This window comes from Myodes glareolus, chromosome 19, assembly GCF_982192425.1.
Source record: "Myodes glareolus chromosome 19, mMyoGla1.1, whole genome shotgun sequence".
Taxonomy (NCBI): Eukaryota; Metazoa; Chordata; class Mammalia; order Rodentia; family Cricetidae; genus Myodes; species Myodes glareolus.
In genome coordinates, this window is record NC_142044.1 from 560,673 (window position 1) to 588,199 (window position 27,527).

At 37.4% G+C, this 27,527-nt stretch overlaps 1 protein-coding gene across 3 annotated transcripts in view; it reads left to right on the forward strand.

The window, feature by feature from the left end:
• Positions 1-27,527, forward strand: part of Cpq (carboxypeptidase Q) — a 400,620-nt gene that overhangs the window by 75,655 nt on the left and 297,438 nt on the right. For all 3 annotated transcript variants that reach the window (XM_048457233.3, XM_048457231.3, XM_048457232.2), the window contains one exon: positions 2,464-2,916. In XM_048457233.3, coding sequence (XP_048313190.1) covers positions 2,487-2,916 — 430 coding nt within the window. In that variant the 5' untranslated portion in view covers positions 2,464-2,486. The remainder of the gene's footprint in view (positions 1-2,463; positions 2,917-27,527) is intronic.

The window sequence follows — 27,527 nt, forward strand, 5'->3', positions numbered from 1 at the left end:
GTTAAGGAGGGAAGGTCACCCCCGTACCCTAAGGAAACTAACACCTCGAGACATTAAAGGCTTATCTACTTCTTAAATGAAAAGGTACCAAGTGACTACATTGGATCTAGCAATTGAAGATGCGGTGCTGGATCATTTATCCTCCTTTATTTTGAGGGTGAAGAGACAGATTTATGCACAAACATAGATGTTAACATTAGTTACAAAAAAGTTGGTGCACACCTTTAATCCAAGCACTCGGGAAGCAGAGGCAGGCAGATCTTTGTGAGTTTGAGCCCAGCCTGGTCTGCAAGAGCTAGTTACAGGACAGTCTCCAAAGCTACAGAGAAAGCCTGTCTTGAAAAAACAAACAAACAAAAACAAAGCAAAACAAAAAATAATTATAATGGAAACAAAGATGATGTAAACAGCTTAGAGATTTGGTTGGATAGGGCTCCATGGGAAGTTATTTTTAAAACATTCTCATTGCAGAGTAAGTGGAGGTATTTTACAGGAGCACTGTTGACTAAAATGTGGCTATATATGACATTTAATTTTTCTAAATTCTTCATTAAGGATTAATGACAAATAAGTAAAGTTTAAATAAGTTTTAAATAATCCAATATATCTGGAATAATTTTTTCTCATATTTACATCTTTAAAATCAAAGTAGTTGTATATTTTGCACCCATGAAATAAAAATATTTCAGGTTGCACTAGCTACATTGTAAATACTGCATGTCTACAAGATATGAAATATTTATATACGAGGCAAGGAGAGGGAGAAGGAGCAAAGGAGGGAGGGCAGGCAAGATGGACAGATAGAGGGATGAAGGAATGAAAAAGGCAACTTAAACAAGGTTGCCAATGCCATTTTAAAAGTTATTATTTGTCAGTTGAATTTGAAATGTATCTGTATAACAGTTTATGTCTCTGAGATCTGTGGTTTAAGAATAGCTTTCAGATTTTTGAAAGTTTTGAAGACTAATATCTTTGTGCAATAAGGTAACAATGAATTAATAAAGGAAAGGAAATAAAAACACTTTTTTGTGAGAATTAAAAATCTTGTCTATTTTGTGTTTTGTGAGACAATTACTAATGTAACTAGTAATGAACAGAAATTTATAGGCTCACTGATTTGGAGCCTGGAAAATCTGATAGAGGGTTTTTCTTATTGTGTAACCGCACGGGACAAGATTGTGTGGCAGAGGACATGAGAGGCTGTGAAAGAGAAACCAAAGAGAAGGTTCTAAAGCACCTACCCTTGTGAAAAAATCAGTTCATTAGGACTTCAATACCTAAACTTAAAGGTCTCACCACTCAGCAACTCTACTGATGCCAATTAAATAATGGTATGTCTTTTAGAAGGGGCAGTCAAGCCACAATGTATGCACAGTTTAAAGGGTGTCTGACCCAGTATCGTCCAAACTTTCTGCAATGATAGTAATTCTGTTTGAGTTGTGTGGTATGGAAGTCACTAGTCACATGTGCCTACTAAGTGCCTGGAATGACTGCAGAATTAACTTTAAATTTTTTTTTAATGCTAAGGGACTATTATCTCCTACACTGAGCAGCACTAGATACACTTATTCTCAGTCTGCATGTCACCCTATGGGTCTGAACTCCCTGCAGTGCTAAGTGAGTAGCACTGTTGAGCATAGAGCTTAGAACTGGAGAAACTATGTATTCTCAGTTTCTTAATCTCTCTGTCCTGATGCATCAGTTCCTTGTTTATAAAAAATAAAGGGCATAAGTGTCTGCCTCCTGAAGTGAGGCCCCTATGGGGATCAAATGTGATAACAAGAGCATTTTATTTAGGACAATGTCAGTCTGATACATAAGCAATCATGGTAAAATGTATTTGTTGTTTTATTATTATTGTGTGAGTGATGGGTATCACAGAGCTAAATACTAGCGAATCCCATGCTTTTTCTTCATTTGTTTAATTCTATGCTTCTAAAAGCGTATCACAGTTCCTAGAGTATAGCTGAATAAATATTGTTGAAAAGAATCAGGTATTTTTAGTGGAAATGGGATTAGGAAAAGTACTGAGAAAAATGACATCTGAGATAACCCCAGAGGTCAAGTTGGGCAGACAAAGAAAAAAGAGCTAATTTGGGCAGAGGAAAAATGGACACCCAGTTGAACAGTGCTCCACTAATAGGGAAGTGCAGCTAGTATCCCCTTTACCATGCTGCCTCCTTCCTCCTGCTCCCGCCTCTTCTCTGTCTCCCTCTGTCTCTCTGTCTTTTAGTAGCAAGATCCTAGGTAAGGAGTGATTCTATAGGTTTACTACACACTGCCTGGTTAATAAGTTCAATCATTGCTGTTCGACGGGTCTATCCCTAGGAACTGTATTGCTTGAATATGATTGGGGACGTTTCATGATGGTTGGAAAGGAAGAAGGATGCTGCTTGAAAAGCAGGCTGTGGATTGTGAGCAGATGCCTAAAGTATGCTTCTTTTTCTTATTCATTTCTCATAGGAAAAAATAAACAACTGGGAACAATGAAGTTCCTTTTCTTCATGTTTGGCGTCATTCACCTTTTATCCCCAAGTTCTGGAAAAGCTATATACAAGAATGGCATTTCTCAGAGAACATTTCAAGAAATACAAAAAGAAGTAGCCAGCTATGAAGATGTTGCTAAAGCAATTATTAACCTTGCTGTTTATGGTAAATGCCAGAACCGGTCCTATGAGCGTTTGGCACTACTAGTTGATACTGTTGGACCCAGACTGAGTGGCTCTAAGAACCTAGAGAAAGCCATCCAAATCATGTACCAAAACCTACAGCAAGATGGTCTGGAGAATGTCCACCTGGAACCAGTCAAAATACCCCACTGGGAGAGGGGAGAAGAATCTGCAGTGATGCTCCTGCCTAGAATTCACAAGATGGCAATTTTGGGTCTTGGCAGCAGCGTTGGAACTCCCTCAGGAGGTACTCTTGGCATTTTCAATTGGCTATGCTCTTTAATCTAATCTCTGCTTCTCCCTCTCCCTCTTTCCCCTTCTTTACCTTGTTTTGACACATGGATTTTTTTTTATGTAAACTAGTCTAGCCTTGAATTCATTATGTATTCAAGGGTGACTTTGAACTTGTGATCCTTTTTTTCCTCCTCCTGAGTGCTGAGGTTAGAGGTGTGTCCCCACACCTGATTTCTGTGATGTTAAGACTTAATGTTTGCTAAACAAGTATTCTAACAGTGCTACACATCTGTGGTTCTACTCTCCTTTAGTTTTATACAACCAATATTCACTGACATGACTGACAACATATGTGATTTCTACTGTGAGAAAATGTAATCATGTCTCATTTGATTTTCTTAGTGAGTTCTCAACCCTTATTGTTTCTCTTCCATCTTCCTTCTTCCATTTTTCTATTTTTCTTCAGAAAGAAACTGTACTGGGTGACTTCTTAGATGAGTTATTATCAGCACTCTGGCTTCAGCTTTATCTAGCAATTTAATGCCTAGATATGGAATATATAGCCAGTTAGCAGTCACTTACCAGTAAAACTTGAATGTATTCATGAATTAATTTCCTATGGCAGAGAAAGTATTTTGTATTCTTTTGACTTTCCCTTATGCCAAGACCCGGCAGACACATAGTTTATTTAGAAATCATTAATGAGAAATATTCATGTACTATAATATCTAACCATTAGAAACATAGAGTAATGATTTTTAGCATATTCGCAGAATTGTTCAGTCTGATTATAGAACATTTGGATTGTAGAACACACTCTGATTGTTGAGCATTTAATTATTCCCTCCCCAGACCTCATAACTAGGAGAAGCCACATTTAATCCTCTAGTCCCACTCCCCAAGATGCAAGAAGCCACCAATCTGCTTTCTGTCCCTTCCTGGACTAGTCACACGGGTGGAACAATGCACTCTGTGGTTTTTTGTGACTTTCCAGGTCACCTATGCTGCGGCACATTAAGAGCTTCTTTTCGTTGGTGAAAGGCACTTTATTTTTGTTGTCTTTATCAGTCAACGAGTCTTTAGACTCGCTGTTTTCACTTTTCCTGAATAATGAATAATGCCATTATATACATTTATCACAAGTTTGTGTGAATATATTCACATTAGTCTTGTTTATATATCAAGGAGAAGAATTTCTGGGTCATTTGGTAACTTTAGATTTAATTACCTTGGTACTGTCAAGCTGTTCTCTGAAATTTGTACCATTTTCTGCTCTTGCTAACAATGTACAATTTTCCCATTTACTTGCAAACATTTCTATTTATCTGTCTTTTTGGATATAGCTACCAAACAGTATCTCTCTATGGTTTTCCTTTGTATTTTATTAATGACAAGTAATATTGAACATCCTTCCATACTATTTATTATTACTTTTAATTAATTAATTAGTTAATTTATTATGTGTGTGTGCAAGTGTGTGCATTTATGTATATGTGTTTCTTTATGTACGCGCATGTGTGTGCATGTGTGTATGTATATGAACGTGTCTCTGTGTGTGTGCATGTGTGTGTGTATGCAAGTGTCTCTTTGTGTATGCGAATGTGTGTGTGCATGTGTGTGTGTGTCTTTGTGTGTGTGAACATTCCACAGTGTACATACAGAGGTGTGGAGGTCAGAGGACTACTTGCTGAAGTTCTCTCCTCCCACCTTGTTGGTCTTGAGAATTATATACTGCATATAGCTCATCTCTTTCCATCTTCTGTATTATGCCAAAGTTCAGGACCTAACATAGGCTACACCATATGTTATAAAAACCAAGTTTTCTAGGTTTCTTTTAACTGATACTCCTGACTTGCTTCATTTGAATTGATTTCTATGCTGTTGTTTTTGTACAATATGTCTTTGTACAATATGGACTGCATTCTACTCTAGGACTTAAACTCATTCCATTGTTAAGGGTATGGTTCAAATTATGATCTCTGTTCCGTGTTTGAAAACTCATTCATACTTAAACTTTCTTCAGAACTATGTGATGTTCCTAGTGCTTTTATATGTCTGCTGTATCTTATACTGAGAAGGTTTAATTTGCAGTTGAGCAGCAGTGTCAGGGAAGAGGGAGATCAGTGAACACCAGCCAAGTCACAATTAGGGTGTTCACTATGATCTCTTCTCTCTGGAAAGAGAAGCAGCAGATGGAGGGGTCTGGAAAGCAGCAACTTAGTCTTACCTCTGAGTTTGTCTTAAAATATCTTAAAGTAGTCATCTGTATTCTCCTAACACCACCACAGAGGCGTTCTACATCCAGCACTTCCGGTTTGTTGCTCCGGCAATAACTAGCTTCCTATTAAGATCCTACTATAGGATTATTAATCATTTGCGCCTGACCTTTTCATCTTCCTCGGTTTCACCATAGAAATAGCATGATCTCAGTTGATGGGGGAGTATAATCTTTGATATCTAGTCACACTGAGTAGTAGTGCTGTGGAGATAGTGTATCCTTGGGTACTTTGCATTTGGAGGTATGAAATCAGCTGGTGAATCTGAGTGCAAAGTGTCAGAGTTTCCAAGTTTGACTAGTTGTTGTGCAGATTAATTCACATTGTCTTTGGGTAGGTATGAGGCCACATTAGGGTAACAGCATCTTGCCAAATACCAGTGCTAATCTAAGACAAACTTCTATACTGTGACCATACCTTTATAAGGGTTTTCTTTCTTCGTCTCATCTAGTCTATTTCTGCTCATATCTTTCAGCTATACATATTTATCCCTAATTATTTCTGTAAGAATAGGATACTACCATATGTTCCTCCTGGAAAGTTAAGATGCGAGGGTCAGAAAGTCTGGGAAACAATGACTGGATTATATGCTGAGCTTTCTGCATTCCTTTTACAGGAACACAGAGTAGCTTTGCATTTTCTTTGCACCTTCATATTGTCATACTAGCATGACTCAGAAAGTCAAAGCAATAAATCAAAATCACTACTGAATTTGTTTACATCAAAATCAAGAAATTATATTCATGACTAGTGAGACTGCTCAATAGGTAGAGGACCCTGGGAACATCCCGAGGACCTTAGTTCCATTCCTTGATACCACAAGATGGCAGGGGAAAATAATTACAGAGTTGTCCTCTGACCTAGGCAACCTGGTGGTGTCTGAGACCTGAGAACTGGAGAGCTGGTTGTATAGATTCTATTTGGGGTTGAATTGCCTGGGAACCAGGAATGTTGAAAGTAAGAAAGATTGATGTCTCATCTGAGTCAGTCAGTGTAATTCAACATTCTTTTGCCCTTTTGTCTATTGAGGCCCTCAGTTGTTGCATGATGCTACTCCAAATTGTAAAGACATCTGCTTTACCTAGCCCACAAGTTCAAATACTAATCTTTTCTAGAAACATCCTCACTGCTACAGCCAGAAGTAATGTTTAATCTGCTCCCAGTGCATTCGATGTCCCAGAAAGCTTCTTTATGACAAATGTGTGGAAAAAGAGAAAAACCTGAGAGGATTCAGATTTTAAAGGGCCAATGGTTTGGATTTGTCCCCAGAAATGGAGTAACAAATGAGTTAAAATAATAATTAATATCTTCCTCATATAAGAGATGAAGTTGGGAGAATCAAAGATTATCAAGTGTTTTAAGTTTGAGTTAGTGAAAGAAAATGAAGTGATGATGAGGGATTCCCCTCTGTATGCTATGTTGTTTTATTACCATTGGTTAATAAAGAAGCTGTTTTGGCCTATAGTAGGGCAGAAGATAGCCAGGCTGGAAGAGATATAGAGAGAGAGTAGGCAGAGTCAGAGAAGCTTGACATAGCTGCCAAAGGAGACAGATACCAGTAAGCACAGCCTTGTGGCAATACATAGATTAATAAAAATGAGTTCATTTACAATATAAGAGCTAGCTAGAAATATGCCTAAGTTATTGGTCAAACAGGGTTGTATGTACATAGTTTCTGTGTGATTATTCGGGTCTGAGTGGCCAGGAAACAAAAGAGCAGTCTCTGTTTACAGAATGGTACCACAACATGGGCCAAGTACATCCACATAAAACCTGAGAGAGCTTGGGAAGGAATTCTAGACACAAAAGAATGAGAGTTAAGCATAGCTTCTTGGTAGCAAAATTTTCTCAGGTGGGCTCTGTTTGCTAGAGGCAAGCAGAGGCATGATTCCTTAAATTTCTGACTCAATCTTAGCATCAAAAACCGCACAGTTCCTTTAAGAGCCAGTTCCTGGTTTGTGCTGGTCCTGTTATGAACAATTAAATGGTTTTATTAGCTGTGTGCTACTAGCTGCTTAATGGTGACATAGACAGGCTGTGTCCCTGGAGCTGGGGCGTTGAGCATGGCGCACAGTGCTGGTGGTGAGCATACCTCTGCCATGGCACTTAGCATTTGAGGAAGCACTCCTAGTCAGAAAATGATTACAGATACACAGTAAAGAAAGATTCGGACAAAAATAAACCTTTGAATGAGTCATAGTGTGTTTAAAAATGTACACAGGTTTGGGAGAGAGAGGAAAAAGAATATATACAATTATAAAAAAAATTAAATAGTTTTTAAAAATAAAATATAGTCTTTAAAGAGATAGTAAAAGTATTATCAAAGAGTACAGACAGTCTTAGAGTAAAGGAATAAAGAAAAAGAAGCTACATAAAGATGGAAAATGCAGAGAGTCCATTATGCATATTATTGAGTTTTCTCTTAATTTCTTGACTGCAGAGAGACATTTGACTCTGGGGGCTGCTAAGTAAAATCAACATAAAGGTACTTTGTCTTCAAAATTTGGGTCTGAGGTTATGCTGCTTTGGGAAAGAGGTTCTGTTTTTGTTTCCACACAAGATTAGAACCTATGGATTTCTTCCAGGCGAATGTGGTTTGATGGAACAAGACCCCCATCAGATATCTCTGAGAACCATAATAATACTCCACCCAAAACCATCAGGAAGCAGTTTGGAGAAAACTATGCACAAATCCTGAAATGATTGTTTATAAATGTTTATTTTCACTTTAAAAGGGTTGCTTATAAATGTTTAATAGTCACAGTCAAATTATAAAAAAATAAAGGGGACATGATATAGAGATGAATACTTTGCATTGCTATTGATCTTGGTCTATTGATACAAATTTATGGTCAATTTTATCATATGCATTTCTGTTTTTGTTTAAGGTATTTTGTTTAGATAGCTCTTTTAAAAATGTAATGCATAATTAAAAATTGCAGATTAATAGATAGTCATTTAAATATTCAAACTTGTAGTCATGTTAGTTAGGTTTTCTAGATATATAGAGATATATTTCAGTTAGGTAGATAATCTTCAACACTTCAAAGACCTTCAGAATATGGAATTTAAAATTTTTTAAGAACTTAGACTTTTCTCAGCAGTGAGACATATCTGCTTCTGACAGCACCAATTACTTCACAAAGGTTGATGAGAATTGAAGAAACCCATTATGGAGTTTTTTTTCAAAGTGGCAAGGCTAACCATTTGGGTTAGAAACTGCTCTTGCCTGGACTTCTTGTTGGTATTCTGTATCAACTGGACATGCAGAACCCAAGACAAGTGATTAATGAACATTCCAAAAAGACAGGATGGTCATTCAGGGTTCCTGCTTCATAGAAGAAACTGCCAGACATTCTGCAGGACACAGATAAGTGAAACAGCCTTTCAAATTTCCTGCTTCATGGAAAAGTCTGCCAGATACTATGGGCCCATAGGCTGAAGATATATGCTCCAACATTACAGAAGAACTTTGGATGACTGTCCAGGAAGCAAGATGTCTCTATCAATTCTAAAGTTTTGGAAGTTGCTTACAATGCACTTACAATGATTACTTAGGTAATATTATATTCTTCTCAGGTCTTTGAAGAGTTGAAGACAGATAGTTATAGTTTTCTATAGTAATGATAATACATAAATTAGCTATGAAACTTTAGATAGACTCACAAAGAAATATTGTAACTATAATTCTTTCTTGATAACTGTTTTGTATATGTAATTTTTCTGTGTTAAAGTTAAAACTTTCCTTTTTATTTAGACAGAAAAGGGGAGATGATATGGGATTCCTCTCATCAATAAATATGTTTTATTTCCATTGGTTAGTAAGGAAGCTGCTTCAGCCTATAGCTGGGCAGGATATAGCCAGGCTGAAAGAGATAGAGGAAGAATTAGTGGAGTCAGAGAGATGCTATGTAGCTGCCAAAGGAGACAGATGCCAGCACATTTCCTAGTAAGTCATAGCCTTGTGGCAATATACAGATTAATAGTTAAATGGATTAATTTAAGATTTAAAAGCTTGCTAGAAATATGCCTAAGCTATTGGCTAAACAGTGTTGCAATTAATATAGTTTCTATGTGATTATTTGGGTCTGAGTCGGGAAATGAAAGAGTAGTCTCCACTTACAAAGTACTATAGGATTTAAAATATTGAGGAAGAGGTTGGCTGGAGAAGGTAGGTAATGACTGTAGGATTATACACACAATACAATCTATACAATGCTGAAGTTAGTTTCATAGAGGGCAGTCATATCTTCTTATACAGTGCCACCAAATGTCACAAAGAGACAACAGTAAGCCACACTGATCCGACCTGCTGGGTGTGTCTTATTTCCTTCAGGTGTATCATACATATATTTCAGTGTCTTCCATCTGGTCTGTCAAACAAATGTACTGAGCTTGGTGACAGCAAGGGCTGTCCAAGTTCTGTCTCTCCATTCCTGAAGACGGTACCTGTCAAGTGACAGCAGTATGCCACTACATTGGCATTATTGTGTTCCCAGGACAGGGTCAGACGGTGACGACACAGAGAGTCAGATGAGGAGCACTGGTGAGTAAGATGGTAACAAGGAGAAGTGGAGTAATTCTGTCTTGTAATCACATAAGCTTTCAGAGACAGCACTAAAGGAAGGATTCACTTGGAGCAAGTTTTGTTGTTGTTGTTGCCTGTTTGTCTGTTAGATAGGAAACAAGAAAATTAAAGAGAAGTGAGTGTGAGCATGTAAGATGTGCTTGTCTAATGACCGACAAACAGGTTTGTATTCAAGAGTGGATTGGGTGGATTGTGACAAGCCCGAAAAGCATAAAAGTAGACTGCAAAACTACCAAAGCTGTCGCATACATTTCTAGAAACTGTATCTAAAGCAGGGAAAGACAAGAGCAATATTATATGGTAATTTAATATGGAAGTTTTAATGAAAGCATAAAGAACTAGGAACTAAGAGTTTTGAGTTTTAATCTTTAATAATATGACCAAGGTTGTTATAAAAATTCTCTGAATATCTTGAGTTTCTTTGTTGCTTATTTATGATGATTCTGATTTCCTGAGAATTTTGGTTTTTAGTAAGAATTCTAGTTTATTTTTAATCCTTGAAAAACAAGCAAATCAAATAATAGTTCATATTCTATTGTTCATGTAGACATAAGTTAAATAGTTTCTAGTCTTACCTTCATGGCAAAATGTTGACCTCATTGTCAACCAAAAGTCCCCTTCCTTTACATTGCCGCTTTCACAAACCATCTTTCTGACTGTCAGGCTATTGGGTTATGGTACAAATGACTTTAAAGCTAATAGGGCTTTGAGTTATGGAACAAATTATCTATGTATTTATAAATATCTAGCTTGTTAGATTGTTCTACTTTTGAACCTTACATTTCAAGTACTTTTTTGTGCTTAATTTGAAGGAAATTATTACAAAACACTCAGTGCTTTGTTTTCTGAGAAATTCTTAGAACAGGACATTCATCCTCAGGCTGGAGTGTGACTGCATTTTCAGCTCTAAAAGCATTGATTAAACACCTATTTCTGACTATATCTGGTCTGAATAAAAAGTGGCTGGTGGCATTCTAACCCACAAGATGTATAAACTCCGTGAAATCTTTATAAATAGTGTTTCCTGGCTATAAAAATAATATTTAGCTTCAAATATAAAACTTCGAAAAATAAAACATCACCAAAAAATAATATGACATGAAATCATACCAGTGCCCAGAGGTGACAGTGCTGGCCCTATTTATATATATACTTTTTTTTCTATGTGTTTGTTCATATTCGTTTATAATGTGGTGTGAACTTGCCCATATCTTTAATGAGAACAAAGTATGATTGTCCAGAACTTGACCTTGAATCCATGTACACAAATTGACAATGTGCTATCAGCTCCTTTAACTTCTGAACTCTGTTCTGTGTTCTGAAAAATGGGGACAGCTGTGTCTACCTTGTGATCATAGAAAATGAGAGGACATAAAGTTCTTGACTCGGAGCAGTTAACTTCTTAGTCTCCCATTGTTGACTCCTAAACACTTTCAGTAATGTAGCAGGATACAAGATTAACTCAAAAAAATCAGTAGCCCTCCTGTACACAGATGATAAAAGAGCAGATAAATCAGAGAAGCATCATTCTTTACAATAGCCACAAATAACATAAAATATCTTGGAGTAACTCTAACCAAGCAAGTGGAAGACCTGTATGAACTTTAAATATTTGAAGAAAGAAGTTGAAGAAGACACCAGAAAATGGAATGATCTCTCATGCTCTGGGCTAGGTAGAATCAACATAGTAAAAATGGCAATCTTACCCAAATCAGTTTACAGATCTAATGCAATGCCCATCAAAAATGCCCAGCAAAATTCTTCACAGATCTCAAAAGAATGGTACTCAATTTCATAAGGAAAAGCAAAAAACCCAGAATAGCCAAAACAATCCTGTACAATAGAAAAAAAAAACTTCTGGAGGCATCAAAGTCACTGATCTCAAACTCTACTATAGAGCTACAAGCTGAAAACGGCCTGATATTGGCATAAAAACAGACAGAAGGACCAATAGAACTGAACTGAAGACCTGGATATCAACCAACACACTTATGAACACTTAATTTTTTTGACAAAGAAGGAAAACATATAAAATGTAAAAAAGAATGTTCAACAAATGGTACTGACATAACTTAATATCAACATGTAGAAGAATGAAAATAGATCCATATCTATCACCATACACAAAATTCAAGTCTAAATGGATCTAAGACCTCAACATAAAATCAACCACACAGAACCTCATAGAAGAGAAAGTGGGAAGTACACTTGAATGTGTACAGGAGACTACTCCCTAAATATAACCCCAGTAGCATAGACACTGAGAGAAACGATTAATAAATGGGACCTCCTGAAACTGAGAAGTTTCTGTAAAGCAAAGAACACAGTCAATTAGACAAAATGGCAGTCTATAGAATGGGAAAAGATCTTCTCCAACCCCACATCAGACAGAGGGCTGATCTCCAAAATATACAAAGAATTCAAGAAATTGGTCATCAAAAGAACAAATAATCCAATTTTTAAAAAATGGGGTACAGACCTAAACAGAGAACTCTCAATAGAGGAATCTAAAATGGCTCAAAGACACTTAAGGAAATGTCATCAGAAAATGCAAATCAAACAGCTCCGAGATTCCATCTTATACCTGTAAGAATGGCCAAGACCAAAAACATTGATGACAACTTGAACTGGAGAGGATGTGGGATAAAGGGAACACTCCTCCATTGCTGGTAGGAGTGCAAACTGGTCCAGACACTTTGGAAATCAGCATGATGATTTCTCAGAAAATTAGAGAACAACCCACCTCAAGACCTAGCAATACTGGTGTTGGGTATATACCCAAAGGATGCTCAATCATACCACAAGGACATATGCTCAACTATGTTTATAGAAGCATTATTAGTAATAGGCAGAACCTGGAAACAACCTAAATGCCCCTCAACCGAAGAATGGATAAGGAAAATGTGGTATATTTATACAATGCAGTACTACACGGCAGAAAAAAAATGACATCTTGAATTTTTCAGGATAATGGATGGAGCTATAAAATATTATACACAGAAAGACAATTATCACATGTACTCACTCATAAGTGGTTTTTAGACATAAAGCAAAGAAAACCAGCCTACAATTCACAAACCCAGAGAACCTAGACAACAAAGAGCACCCTAAGAGAGACATACATGGATCTAATCTACATTACAGTAGAAAAAGACAAGATCTCCTGAGTAAATTGGAAGCATGCGGTTCATGGAGGAGGGTAGAAAGGAAGAGGCGAGGAACGGAGAATAGTGGAGAAATAGCTCAATAAAAACAACAACAACAACAAAAAGAACCATATGGACATTCTTTTCCAACCTGTACAGTGGGTGGACTTCATTCTTTCTACCGAACTTTGTCCACTTTCTGATACTGCTGTCTCACAAAACTCTTGCTTCATGAAGGAAACATAACCATAGTCTCCCTAAGAAACAATTTTGAAATCATTACTCTAGAATGTATAGGATGAGTTTTAGATAGCACACTATGAACCCATTGTGAGGCTTGAAGGACTCATGACCCTTAAAGAAGAGCATACCCATGGTGACCTTGGTCAAATCTGGGACTTGGTGTTGTTGATGCTATTTCAAGTTACTGTCCAAACCATCTCTGTCCAGATGATGTCAATGTCTTCATTTTTATTCTACTCAGTTTAAGCAAACTCACTGTTAATTTGTTGGTCATTTTAGAAAGTTTGGAAAGGTAATGACTAAATCATATTTTATGGAAAAAAATGGTAGAAAGCTCTATTTAAAGTTCCTAAAGTCTTTTTGAGACAGAGAGAGAAAACTAAGGTCCACAGCACAGTGAGGTGGGAATTGGTGGGTGAATGCAGTTGGAAGGTTTGCCCTGGATCTCAGGAGAGTTTGCTATGGGATCACAAGGAGCCCAGATACATAGATTATGGAAAGTCCTGTGATTGCTCCCATCCATCCTCAAGTTTGGCTCACAGCCTTCTCTAAAAAAATGGAGACTTCTGGCACGTGTTTTCTCCTCTTGTCCCTCCCTATAGAGAAAGAAACAGGGAACTTGCTCTAAAAATTTCTAGGAATGACTCAGGACAAAATTCCTCTTTTTCATGTACCAGGCCTATGGGAGGAAAGAGGTTCTTATATCAACCTATGTACAATTCAATAGGATTGTGCATACTTGAATATTCATTCATTGTGCCTATAGAACATGCACAGAGCCAATGTATAAAATTTAAGTAGAACTCTTCTATTTTTACATGATTTTCTAGTGATACAAAATCCTAATTTCCCCTAGTCTCTTTTTCATCCTATCATGCACTAATACCCATACTCTCATCAGAGTGTGGACCAGCTATTATCAGTATAGTAGAGTCCACATCTCTGAAAGTTTATGCTGAGTGTTGGCCCATGGGTGTCAATCAGAACAACATCATGGAGTTATTATAAAAGCAAGTGAATAAATGAGCTTTACATGCTTCAGGTGGTGTGTAAATCTAAACTATTAATGCAAGGTTTATACAATGAGTTGGACTTTCCAGAAGTGCTTTGAGGTGTTTGATTAACATTATTGCTTGAGAATAAAAAATTATTGCTCCAGTATACTTAACCTTAACTGACTGTCGTGTCATTCAAACACTAAAGCAATTGCCAGCCTCTCTATAAAGTACTTGAAAACATGTATCTTATCTATCTTTGGATCATCTGCACACTGTATCCAGGGTGTTAAAGTGCACAAGTATGACTTAGCATAGAATTCTTGAGACATGCCATCAGTTTCTTTAAGGATGCTGAAAATATAACGTAGTTACACTTCATTTTAGAATCTGTTAAAGTGATTTGGGATATTGCAAGTTTAAATTAATAAAACTTATGAAATAAAATAAGAGATCTAACTGTTGGTATCTTTAGTTGGAACTTTATAAGGCTAAGAATTTCTCCACGTTTTTGATTTTCTTAATATCTGAACTGCAGGGACTGAGGAAATGGCTCAGTTGGACCTGAGTTGGAATCCCCAGCACCCACCTAAAAACTGGGCATGGTTATTTACGCTTGTGGTCCCAGCACTGGTGACGAAGAGACAGGATCGTCTTGGACTTGCTGGCCAGCAAGGATAGCAGAATCAATGATCTCTAGGTCAATTGAAAGAAGTTTTCTCAATAAATGAAGTGGAGACTAGTTGAGGAAGATGCTTGACATTAACCTTTGGCTTCCAAACTCATACGCACACACATTCACACCTACCTACACGCATACACACACAACTCTGAACTATAGCATTTTTGTATATTCTTTTCTAGCATTACATGAACATTTTCTTACTCAAAAATATTTTACATTGATTATAAAAATGTAGGGATTGTTTTATGTTATAGGGAAAGTATATTTAGGCATATAACTTTTGAGGTACATTAAGAATTAATCAAAATGCTATTGTATATAATGTGCCTATTTTCAGACATAGGATAGAAATAAGAATATACCAGAAAAAGTACTGACATACTTTACTGATATAGTATATTATGCAAATATTTATGAGATAAATTATAATACAAAGGAAAATTTCTCTATACCATAGTCATTTTAATAAGTGAACTCTATTTCAAGATCATTTAATCCCATGTTCTAATCTTGATAAGCAATTTAAAACAATTTGCTGACTTGTTGATTTAAGCTTTCAAATAATATACCAAGGGCAACTAATTTGTGGAGCATATGAAGATGTTTATCCAAATGTGTTTCTGATTAGTATGTGGAAATATTTAGGGAATAGATCCAATGCTTATGCTTTTTTACTTAACATAAATCGGAGTTTCCCGTGAGTGACAAAAAAAAATCAGAGGAAGTGGAAAGTGAGTGGAACTTGAATATAAACCAAATGCCTCTTTATAGGCTTTATTTAGAAATCCACATTAGTGACTCTGATAGTTGGAATATTAACTTAATAACTTTCCTTCTTGGTAGATTATCATTTTCATATGTGATTTTGTATTCCTATAAAACAATTCTCTTTGGAGTTCCCAAAGCAAAATATTGCATTTTTACCAAATGAGTTTTTCATGTTTAAGAAAATGAGTTTATTTATTATGTATTTTCCTATGGTTATTTCCCTGTTCATCCCTCTTCTCCCAAACAAAATGGAAACAGTGCAATTGGGAAGTAGATTCTTACTCTCAGATTATTCTGAGTAGCTTTAAGTATAAACACAAAACTTGATAAAGGTAGTTGAATTAGGGAAAGTTGAAACACCAATGGTAGATATTTAGGTAATAAGTCCTTGAAAGCAGGGCAGAGTCATTACAGTTACCTGTAAGACCCTTCTGGTTCCTGTAGTACCATGCAGGGAGGAAAGGGTTTTGCTGCTACCTGGACAGCTAAGAGACAAATGAGAAGTTGATGTTAGAAGTGCTGAGTCCTGTGAAACTTTCTTCCCTCAAGCTTAGCTGGCGTTCATATTCCTGATCATTGGTTATTTCTAATCTGTAGGACAAATTAGTTTCTTGTTTTAAAGAAAAGTGCAATTGTTTGGTGTCTTGTCTGGCAGCAACCTGTGTCCTCCTGTAGAGTGGGAAGCTTCTTCTCTGGCTTTGAAGGTTAAGATTTAACCTTAATCCCATGAGGTTAAGTCAGAAGGATGTGACTCTAAAATAATCTTGGATTTCTTTTTGTAAATTTCCTACTCAGTGGCCCAGGTACTTTCCCCCAGCAACAAAATGAAAAGGTCTAAACACTGTAGCAGGAAGGGTTCTTGTCCCTACTTCTAATCTAAGTGTATACTTCATCATTTTCCAATTTGAGCCTCAGTTGTACTTCAACCATTCTTTTATGTAGTAAAGAATTATGCTTGGCATTTCTGGTGGGAAGCAGAGAACAAACTTGAATGAATTGAGACCTGGAAAATTCTAGATGTTAGTGCCCATATCATCAGTAAACTCTGGTTCTGTCCACAATGACAGTCTTTGCAAGATATAGAAAGCAACACTTGTTTAGGTGACTTTAATAAGTATGACATTTCTTCATGTGAGTCTCCATTTTATTTAAATTATTTGAATATATTCTCTGAGTGGACATTATTAAATTCTGAAAGAGATAAGGAAAAGGCAGGCAGGTAGGAGCACTCAGCACTGATTACTACCTTCTAGTGTTTAGTGCTGTACTGAATTCTAAGAAATTACCAGGTAAACCAGGACCTGAGTAATCTAAAGGAGAGATGGGTAGAAAAGGCTAAGAGTATATTTCCCTGATACTGAAACCTCTAATAGCCCTCTGCATATTCAACACCATAGAATATATACCACACCATTCTAGAAAATTCTCTGGCATATGACAAGGGCCCTAGGCAGAGTGGAGTCTGTAGGTAACTGGCTTTATATTTTCACATTTGGGCAGGACAAGTCTTTTCAGGGATTGTATGCACCTTCTTTGGATTTTTCAGCATTGGGATCCACTCCTTTGTGCAATGTGTGATTTAATTATGTTTCTGATCTAATTTATGTTACTTCAGGCTAAGAAATGAGTTGTGCTTATTTTTTTAAATTTCCTTTAGGACTTATCCAACTATTGAGGACTTCTTGAATGAATAACGTAATTTTAGATTTTATTCTATTCATTTACCTAAGGCAATGCTGATACCAGAAAACCCAATTTTAGATAAGTTAGGATTTAATTTTTTTAATGGACAGAAAAATCAATCAATTGGTTTCCTTAAGGTCTATTTTTTCTTGTGTCAGTGGAATGTGAGACTTCAGGGCTCTTTATCACCAAGAATGTGATTATTGATGCTAGCAAGGCAACCAAGTGCATCTCTGTTTTGGAAACAACATGCCTTCTGCTAGAAGAGTTAGAAACTGGGAAGTCAAAGGCTTCTAGCACAAGATGGATGCTCCAGGAGAGCTCTCAGAGTTAGAAAAGTTGAGGGAAGCAATCGATGGTCTTGGAAACATTAGTTGCAATTACCAAAGATTAATATATTGATCTGACTCCAGGTGCTTGCATTTCCCCAAACAATACCCTTATGCATATATTATGTCAATAAATGACTTTTGAGACATCGTTTGTTTTTGAATTCAGTGGATTTGTATCGAATACCTGCTATATGCAAGTCAGGGTATAGGTGACACAGATGGGGGTGATGCTCTGTGCTGCAGTTCAGGTCTGTGTTGTCTGTGGTTTGTGCTGCCATCACAGGCCATGCTGATGCTTTTGGTATGTGATGTCACTGTGGGGGGGCATGTTGGTGTTCATGGTCCATATTGCCCCTGCTCCCCCAGGAGACCATAGTGATGTCCATGATCTGTGCAGTCAACAGAAATCATGTATGTTTGTGTTCTGTGTTTCCACCGGAAACTATGTGGAAGTCCATGACCCATGCTGCTGCCGGATTCTATGGGCAAGGAAGTTTCATTTGCAGTGGTGTTGATGACTACAGGCTCATAAATGAGAATGGAAGACATTGAAAGCTGCTGTGACAACCTTCCCCACCACCCCAAAAAGAAACAGGACAGATATGAAGCTATTGAAGAGAGTAATTAAAAATTATGATGGAGCATGTGATCAAACTGGACACTCTGAATGTGGCTGGCAATGAAGGCTGACTGAGAAGCCAAGGACAATGGCACTGGGTTTTGATTCTACTGCATGGACTGACTTTGTGGGTGCCTGGTTTGTTTGGATGCTCACCTTTATAGATCTGGATGGAGGGGGGAGGACCTTGGACTTCCCACGGGGCAGGGAACCCTGACTGCTCTTAGGACTAGAGAGGGAGGGGGAGGTGTGGAGGGGGAGGGAAAAGGAAGGCGGGGAGGAGGTGGAAATTTTTAATAAATAAGTAAATAAATAAAAATTGTGATAAAGGTGCTGAAGTGTAACTCTTCATAGTTGATAGCTTCTGGTTCACATATGCAGAGTGAGGGAGGGAGCTCAGTTATCTTTAAGGGACTGGCCACTGGAAGTATGAGCAGGCTCCAATGAGTATATGAGCAACACACGCACATATACATGAGTGCACACATGCACACACACATACATGCATCACCCTGTTGCTGGCATCAGGATCTCACAGTCCTCACTGGCTTTCTGGGATGCCTTGCATTCAATACAAAGACAAGTCCTTCAGAAATCAATGGATTTTTTAAAAAATTGATATTTCACACAATAGAATAGAACTATTTGCCTTGACAGTAAGAAATGAAGTTCCAATGCTAAAATGCTGATGAGTGTCAGGGTTAAGTGGATGAATAACTATTCATCTGTGCCCAGGGGTTAGGGCACAGAGGGTTAGTGATTTTCAATGATCCTTGTTTGTCATGAGGGTGTTAAAATGTTCCAGGATTAGGAGTAGTGATGACTTCATAGCTCCAAGTAGACAAAAGACACATATAAGTGGCTGATTATCTATCTATCTATCTATCTATCTATCTATCTATCTATCTATCTATCTACCTACCTACTTACCTACCTACCTATCTATCACTTGTCTATATCTATAAACATAGTCTCAATAAAGCAAATTTATTTTAATGGGGAATTGGGAAATGGGAAGAGAAATGAAAAAAGCAGATTTTTCAGACATTTGACTAGTTGGGGAAAGTAGAGAACAGGAAGTTGGGAAGAGGTAGTTTGATTCTTTTGATGTGTGCTCTCTTTTCATGCTAACATTGTTGATATACTTTTGTTTTGTATGAAGACACTAGATGAAGTTTGGTGAATTTAAGTGACTTAACAAAAGATAACTCTTAAGAAGAAGAATGAGTGATTAAGATCAGTCATTATAAAAGAACACAATTGAGGGGTTGACCAAGAAAACAGAAATGGACTATGTCACTGAAATTGGGAAGAAGAATGACAAGATAAATATGCACACATTTTGGATTCTCTGGCCCCAGACGTTCTTATAGTCTAAATCACAATTTTAGTGCTGTTCATTTTCCTTATTGACTTCTTTCAGTTTTGCTGAATCAAACTTAGGGCTTTATGCATACTAGGCAAATGTGGTGCCACTAAGCTACACATCCAGTTTGGGCTTTTATTTTGTAGCAAATATAATAAGCTAATTAATTGTAATTTAATTCCTTTAGGACAGGAGATATTTGTTTCATTTAGTTCCTTCTATGTATTTGGGTACGTGACTACCAGCTTGCCTGTGTTGGGCAATAGTACTCCAAGAGAAATTAGGGCTCATTAGCAGTTAATCATTAGGAAGGGGGTCACTGGTTCAGACCCTGCCCTGGCCCTTGTTTCACTTTCTGAGCGAATATCCACTATAATTTCAATATGCTGTCCTGCCCTTAATTGCCAACATGGAATGCACAACCGTTCCAAGTTTGTGACTAGTCAACAGATATTCAGTTCCTGTCAAACTATTACCAACAGATATCCAGTTCCTTATTAACAGATATTCAGTTCCTGTCAAACTCTTTTTCATTTGTCTCATTGAGCTCATTTTTTTTCCATGTCAGTTGCTCAAATAATCCATGGAAAAGTTCTTGTTCTAAAGTATTTTTTAAAATTCTGGTTTTATAAAATAAGCCAAGCTCCCACCATCTTGGCGTAGTCTTTCTTTCCAGGGGGCCATGTCGTTTCCAAACCTGTGTCTCCTCTACTCCAATCTGTGAAATCATATTTTTTTCTTTCCAATTCTTTCTTTTAAAATTATGTATATCAGTATTCACAGAGGCCACATTAACTTGGCGCTGGAGTTACAGATGGTTATGAGCCTTCCAACATGTATGATAGAAACTGAAGTTGGATCCTTTGGAAGAGCAGTATGTGACCTTAAGTGCTGAGCAATGTCTCCAATACCTTAAATTAAAAAGAAAATATTTATTTTTTTAACTTGTGTATCTGTTGCAATTTTTAATAAAATAGTCCCACACTAGCCCAGAATTGAGTATAATAAGGGTTTATTTAATAGGGGGTAAACTCACAGAAAGGGTAGTGATCTGCAATCCTCTGCATGCATTGAAAAATGGAACCTAACCAAGCAGCCAAGAGACCTGCGCACTTTAAGTCTGCATTTTATAGTACCTGAGACGATGTCCAAAGTGGGCTGGTATCTTAAAGGCTATTGGCTGAAGGAGTTCCCACAGCATGTATGTGTCTGTGAGAATATACGAAACAGCATGTGGGTACTCATGGAGACCAGAAGAGGGTTACAGGACCCTTGGAATTGCTCTTACAGGCATTTGTGTACCTCCAGATATGGGAACTGGGAGCCAGATGGGTCATTTGGAAGAAAAACCAGCACTCAGCTGGTGAACCTTCTCTCCAGCCTGATGATATTATTTTACCTATGAAAATTCTCTTATATTGCTCCCTGTATGACCTCCTGCCTAGAAGGTTTTACTGAACAGTGTCTTTTAAAAACACATCTTAAAGCCGAAGAGACGGCTCAGGGGGCAGAGCGCCCGATCGCTCGACCAGAGGACCCGAGTTCGATTCCTGGCCCGGCACTGCATGTAGTTCCGTGACTGTCTGTCAGCGACCCCCAGCGGCCTGCAGAACGAGCCATACACAACCTCCCACCGTCCACCGTAGATCTGTGTGGAGTAGTAGGTAAACAACAACAACAAAAAAAAAAACCACATACACTTCTTAAAAGCTCATTCAGAAAATATTTTGAGACATACTATTTATTATGTGTTACTCTTTCCTACACTGTGGAGCACATCCAATTCTCTAAAAATAGTTTCTTTCTATAATTATCATGTAAAATTATATACATATAGATTTATAGAATAAAAGATGATAGTTTTGTGTTTATATGCATTGTAGAATAGATAAATGAAGCTATTTGGCATATGTATTACTTACTGTTTTTAGTAGTAAGGACATTTAAAAATTACCTCTCAACCATTATCAGGTACACAAACTATTTTTAACTACAGTCACCATGATGTATAGTAGATTTTTTACTGAATACATTCTAGCTAAAATTCTGTGTCTGTTGATCAACATTTCCCAAGTACTCTCTATGGTGGTGAGTTTTAATTGTTAATGTGACATGCTCTAGAATCATATGAGAAGTGAGTCTCAGTGAGGGACTGCCTAGGTTAGATTGGCCTCAGGAGAATACCTTGTAACATTAGTTCAGATGGAAAGACTCACCCACTGTGAATGACACCATCTGCTGCATGGGATTCTGGATTGTATAGGCATGGAAAGACAGCAAAGCACAGGCAAACACACACATACACAAGCACACATTAATTTGTTGCTCCCTGCTCTTGGTTATGAATGAATAGATCTGTCTGTGTCAGGTTCCTGCTTCCTTGAGTTTCATGCATTCATGAACTGTAAAGTGGAGTTGTTTTTGTCAGGGTATTTTTATAACAGTAATAGGAAAAGAAATGGACACATCCCCTCTCTTGGTAATGATTATTCTCTATGAGTTCCACCTTTAAAGAGTATATATGTAAATGATATTATGTAGTGTTTCCATTCTGCAAGTAGCTCTCTTAATGATCTTCAGTTTTGGCACAAATATCAAGAAATCCTTCTTTTTCAAGTGTAGGCATACCACATGGTTTAATGCATTTATGTGATTGGCATTCAACCCATTCCCGTTTCTTGCCTACTGTGAACAGAGAAATAGTCCACATTGGCATGAAGTGTCTGTTGACACATGATTTCATATCCTCAGAATATACTGAGACGTAGAATTTCTGAATCCTAAACCTTATGGAAGTTCTTTATTTTTGTTGTTGTTGTTGTTGAAAAATCACAGGAGACAACTTTCTGAACATAACAGCAGTAGCACCAACTCTGAGACCGACAAGTATTAAATGGGACCTGTTGAAACTGAAAAGATTCTGTAAGGCAAAGGACACTGTCAATAAGACAAAACAGCAGCCTACAGAGGGGAAAAAGATCCTCACCAACTTCACATCTGACAGAGGGCTGATCTTCAAAATATATAAAGAACTCAAAAATCTAAACATCAAAATACCAAATAATCCGATTAAAAATGGGGGTACACATCTAATCAAAGAATTCTCAATACAAGAATCTCAAATGGCTGAAAGAAATTTAGGGAATTGCAAAACACCGTTAGTCATCAGAGAAATACAAATCAGAACAACTCTGAGATACCATCTTACACCTGTCAGAATGGCTAAGATCAAAACCACTGATGACAACTTATGCTGGAGAGGTTGTGGGGAAAAGGGAACACTGCTGCATTGCTGGTGGAAGTGCATACTTGTGCAGCCTCTTTAGAAACTGGCATGGTGGTTGGTTTCTTAGAAAATTGGGAATCATTCCTCAAAACCCAGCTATACCATTTTTGGGTATATATCCAAAGAATGCTCAATCATACCACAAGGACACTTGCTCAACTATGTTCATAACAGCATTATTCATAATAGCTAGAATCTGGAAACAACCTAGAGTTCCCACAATCAAGAATGGATTAAGAAAATGTGGTACATTTACACAATGGAGTACTACTCAGCTGTAAAAATGATGACCTCATGAAATTTTCAGGCAAATGAATGGAACTAGAAAATATCATTCTCCGTGAGGTAACCCAGACCCAGAAAGACAAACATGGTATGTACTCACACATGGGTGGTTATTAGGAGCAAAATACAGAATAACCAACCTACAATCCAAAGTCCCAGGGAATCTATATAACAAGGGGAACCCAAAGAGGGATACATGGATTTCCCTGGAAAGGGGAACTAGAAAAGATCTCCTGGGTAACCCGGGAACCAGGAATAGAGGAATAGAGGGATGGAAACTAGAGAGAATGGATTGGGTGGACTGGGTACAGAAGGTAGGTTGAAGGCAGGATGGAGGGGAAGAGTAGCAAAAGAGACATCTTGATGGGGGTCATTTCAGGGTTAGAGAGAAACCTGGTAACAGGAAAAATTCCAGGAACCCACAAGGATGAACCCAACTAACTCCTAGCACTAGTGGAGAAAGTGCCTGACTTGGCCATCTACTAAAAGCAGATTGGTGACTTCCCTAATTGCCATCAGAGATACTCTATCCAGTAACTAATGGAAACAGAGTCAGAGATTCACAGACAAGCAGTGAGCTGAGCTCCAAGAGTCTTGCAGAAGAAAGGGAGAAGAGATTGTACGTGCTAGAGGGATCAGGATGGGGGAACCCACAGACATAGCTGACCTGAGCTTGAGGAATCTTATGGACGCTGGACCAACAGTTAGGTGGCTTGCATGGGATTGACACCCTCTGCATGTATGTGACAATCCTGTAGCCTGGTCTCTTAGCAAGGCTTCTAACAGTGAGAGCAGGACCTCTCCCTGGCTCTTAGCTGACTTTTGGTAATCTCTGTGCTGGATTTCTGGCCAGCCTTGAGGTATGGGGAGGAGCTTGATCCTGCCCTAACTTGATGTGCAAGCCTTTGTGCAAACCCATAGGAGGTCTACCCATTTCTAAATGGAAATGGGGGAGGAATGGGTGGGGTAGGAGATAGATGGGAAAGGGGAGGGTACAGGAGGAGAAACTGACTGATATATAAAATAAATAAAATTTATTAAATAAATTTATAAATAAAATAGTGTCATTTTAATAAAATTAAAAAGAAAAAAAATCATGTACCTGAAGTAATTAACTGGAAGACACAGATGGCTTCAGTAGCAATGGGAAACTGTGTTACAAGAAGAACCAATAAACTTTGTGCTTTGAGGGAACTCTAGCTTTTCTTTTTTCTTTTTCCTTTCATGTACAATGCTTTTGAGGTTTCATTTATACATGATAAATAATAAAGTACATAAATCCTAAGTGAAAAAAGAAAAATCTTGATACTGTTTTCCATAATGACTCTACTAGATCACCTTCCCTCAAAATATTCACTATTTTTCTACATTCTCTGTGATGTAAATTCTAATTCTTCTTTTACTGAAAATCAATTTTTTCATACAATATATTCTGATTATGCGTTTCTGTTTCCACAACCCCTTCCAGTTTCTCCTTACTTCCAAAAAATAATAATAAAATAAAACAAAAGAGTCTAACAAAAAGCACAAGAAACACATGTAGATACAGAGACACACACATTGGCACACAGAGAAATTCTTTTAAAAACAAAACAACCCCTCCCAAAACCAACAAAACAGAACTGAAAAGCTCTGACAGAACATTATGAGACAAAGACTCTCCAGAAGTGCCTATGAGTTCATCTCCTGCTGGGTCTGTGGCTTCTCTTAAGAGTAATGTGTCTATTCAGTGAGACTTTGTGGAAGAAAACTAACTTCTCTTTTGTGTAGCTATCATCTGGAGATGGCTTCTGGATTAAGGCCTGTGTCTGCATCCCCTCTCGGAGTAGGACCTGTCTGTCTCAGGCCCAGGCAGGTATTCTGCATGCTGCCACAGTCTCTGCGTTAGCTGCATGGTAGGGTCTCTGCCTTTTCTTGAGACTTTCTTATTCCTATTCATTCTCTCTTAGTATATTTCAGCCTTCATGCTCTTCCTTCAGTAATCCAGAAACTGTCTTGTTGTAGGTAGTGAGGGTGAGATCTGCTCTTCTCTGTTTATAGACCTCAGTCTCGACATCTCCCTGCAGAGGTATTCCCCATGCCCTAATCCACAGGCGACATCTGCTTCCCTCATTTTTCAGTTACCCAGAAAACCCAAAATAATAGTCTTCCCCAAAGTTGAATTTTCTTTCTTTGTCATGTAAAATTATAAATGCCTCTGTTGTGTGGTTTTAGTAATCTAAAATCTACCTCGTGGCCCAGGGTTAAATGACCAGGAAAGAATAAAGACATATCACCATCTCAAGTGTCTTAACCACATGTAGCTACAGAGTTGGGAGTTAGGTCCTCCACACACCTTTACAAATAATAAATAGTAGTATTCCCAAGATGTAAAGACTTCATTAGAGGTGAAGAAAGGAAACTGTTATGGAACTGACAGCACTGAACAATGCTGTTCTCATATCTTCTACTCTTACTGCTAATGGTATGTTCTTTGCTATGACCCACAAAATGATTTTCTTCCAGGGAATTTGTGCCTGGTGGCTGGCTTGTTTTCTGATGATATTTTTTATGATGGCTGCTGAATTTTGTGCCTGATTATGCTTTATTTTCCAAGCAGTTCACAGCTGAGCTTATAGTCCTATACAATAGTTCCACAAACTTTATAACGTGTATTTTTCCATAATAGTAACCATAGCGTTATTTTATTTTACTGTACCCTTTGTCTCTCATTTACTTTAGTGTGTTTGTCTAAGAATTCTTAAAGGTTTTAAGTCTGAAAACGAGTAAGGAAAATTCAAGTATAAATAAATAAAATACCTTGTAGTAATGAAGATAGTAAGTGACTATATCATGGGGCTACCTAAAGATCAAATACCTTAGCGTAAGGAAATTGTTTAAGACTGTGTCTCCTGTACCATCAAACCTATATAAATGTTAGTTTTATTATTAGTAAATATTTACTGAGATGACTGAAGATACAGCCCATTAAGTATTATTCTTAAGCTATGCCAAGTGAAAAAATGATGAAAATGTCTAATTAAGGACCACACAGTAACAATTCATTCTAGGTTTGTATATTGTAATCTATATAGCAACCAATAAATAATATTTCTCTGGGTAAGATAATATTATTGCAAAGCATATTGGTCATGGGATATAGCAACTATTTATGCATCTTGTCACTGGAATGTGTGGATGACTAAACAAATGAGGATTTGACCACCAGAGTTGTTACACCTCTTCCTCGATTTGACGAATAGAGATAAAGGGTCTCCATCTGAGTTTGAGTAATAAAACTACAAATAATCTGACAATGAAATAGATAATTTCAGTCTACATATCTCTCTGTTTACTGATAGGGCAGCAGTGATATCCACTAAGGCATACATGATACCTTGCCAGAGAATGTCTACAATAATTATATCTACTAATATTACATTTTATAAAAAAAAACTTTTAAGTAAACAACTACCTTTACCTCCTAGATTTGTATTGAGGATATACAGACACGATTATTTTCTCTTTTAAATATTTGGAAAACCAACCCAACAATATGATATAAAAAAATGTGCCAATGTTTTAGATTTTGTTTTTTCAACATATGATAGATAGTTATTTCAAAATATGGTCTAGGGATAAAATCAGGCCACACTTGTTCTTGGGAACTCTGCACACTGGCAGCCCTAGCACCCTTAGGTTTCCACTACCATCAAGTCTGTGTTCTGTGTTTCTGGATTAATACATTATTAATATTGTTGAGGTAGTGCCTGGTTTTCATTAATTGGCACCTCATCAGAAGGTCAGCAGAAACTTCCTATTCTCTTTGTGGAATTCAGTTGTTAGGGATAATGATCTGAGAGGCCCTTTACCCTGCCAAATTGGATCCTGAGCAATATGGAGAATTTAATTAAACACAAATATACTGAATTCAGAATATGGGAAAGTTTTATGTCACATGTTGTGGTGGTAGAGACATCCCCATGTGGTCAGCTGCTGTTTGCTACCCAGGATCTACTTCTTACATCTGGGAACGTACTTTTGCCTACTCCCCACCATTGGTTTAGGTAGGATTAAGTATGAAAGCTTGGCCTTAGCGTAGGCTTGTTCCCAACTAGCTTTTAAAACTTAAATTAACCCATTTATATTAATCTATGTTCTGCCACATGACTCATTACCTTTCTTTTGTACTATACATCAACTTCCTCTGCATCAAGTTGGTAAATCTTCTGCACCCCAGATTTTTCCCAGAGTTCCAGTCTCTGCCCAGAAGTCCTGCCTATCCTCTCCTGCCTAGCTCTTACCATTTAATATTTTACCATATTTTTACCATATTAAATCTATCAGAACGTGCCTTAGAGGTAGATGAGGTA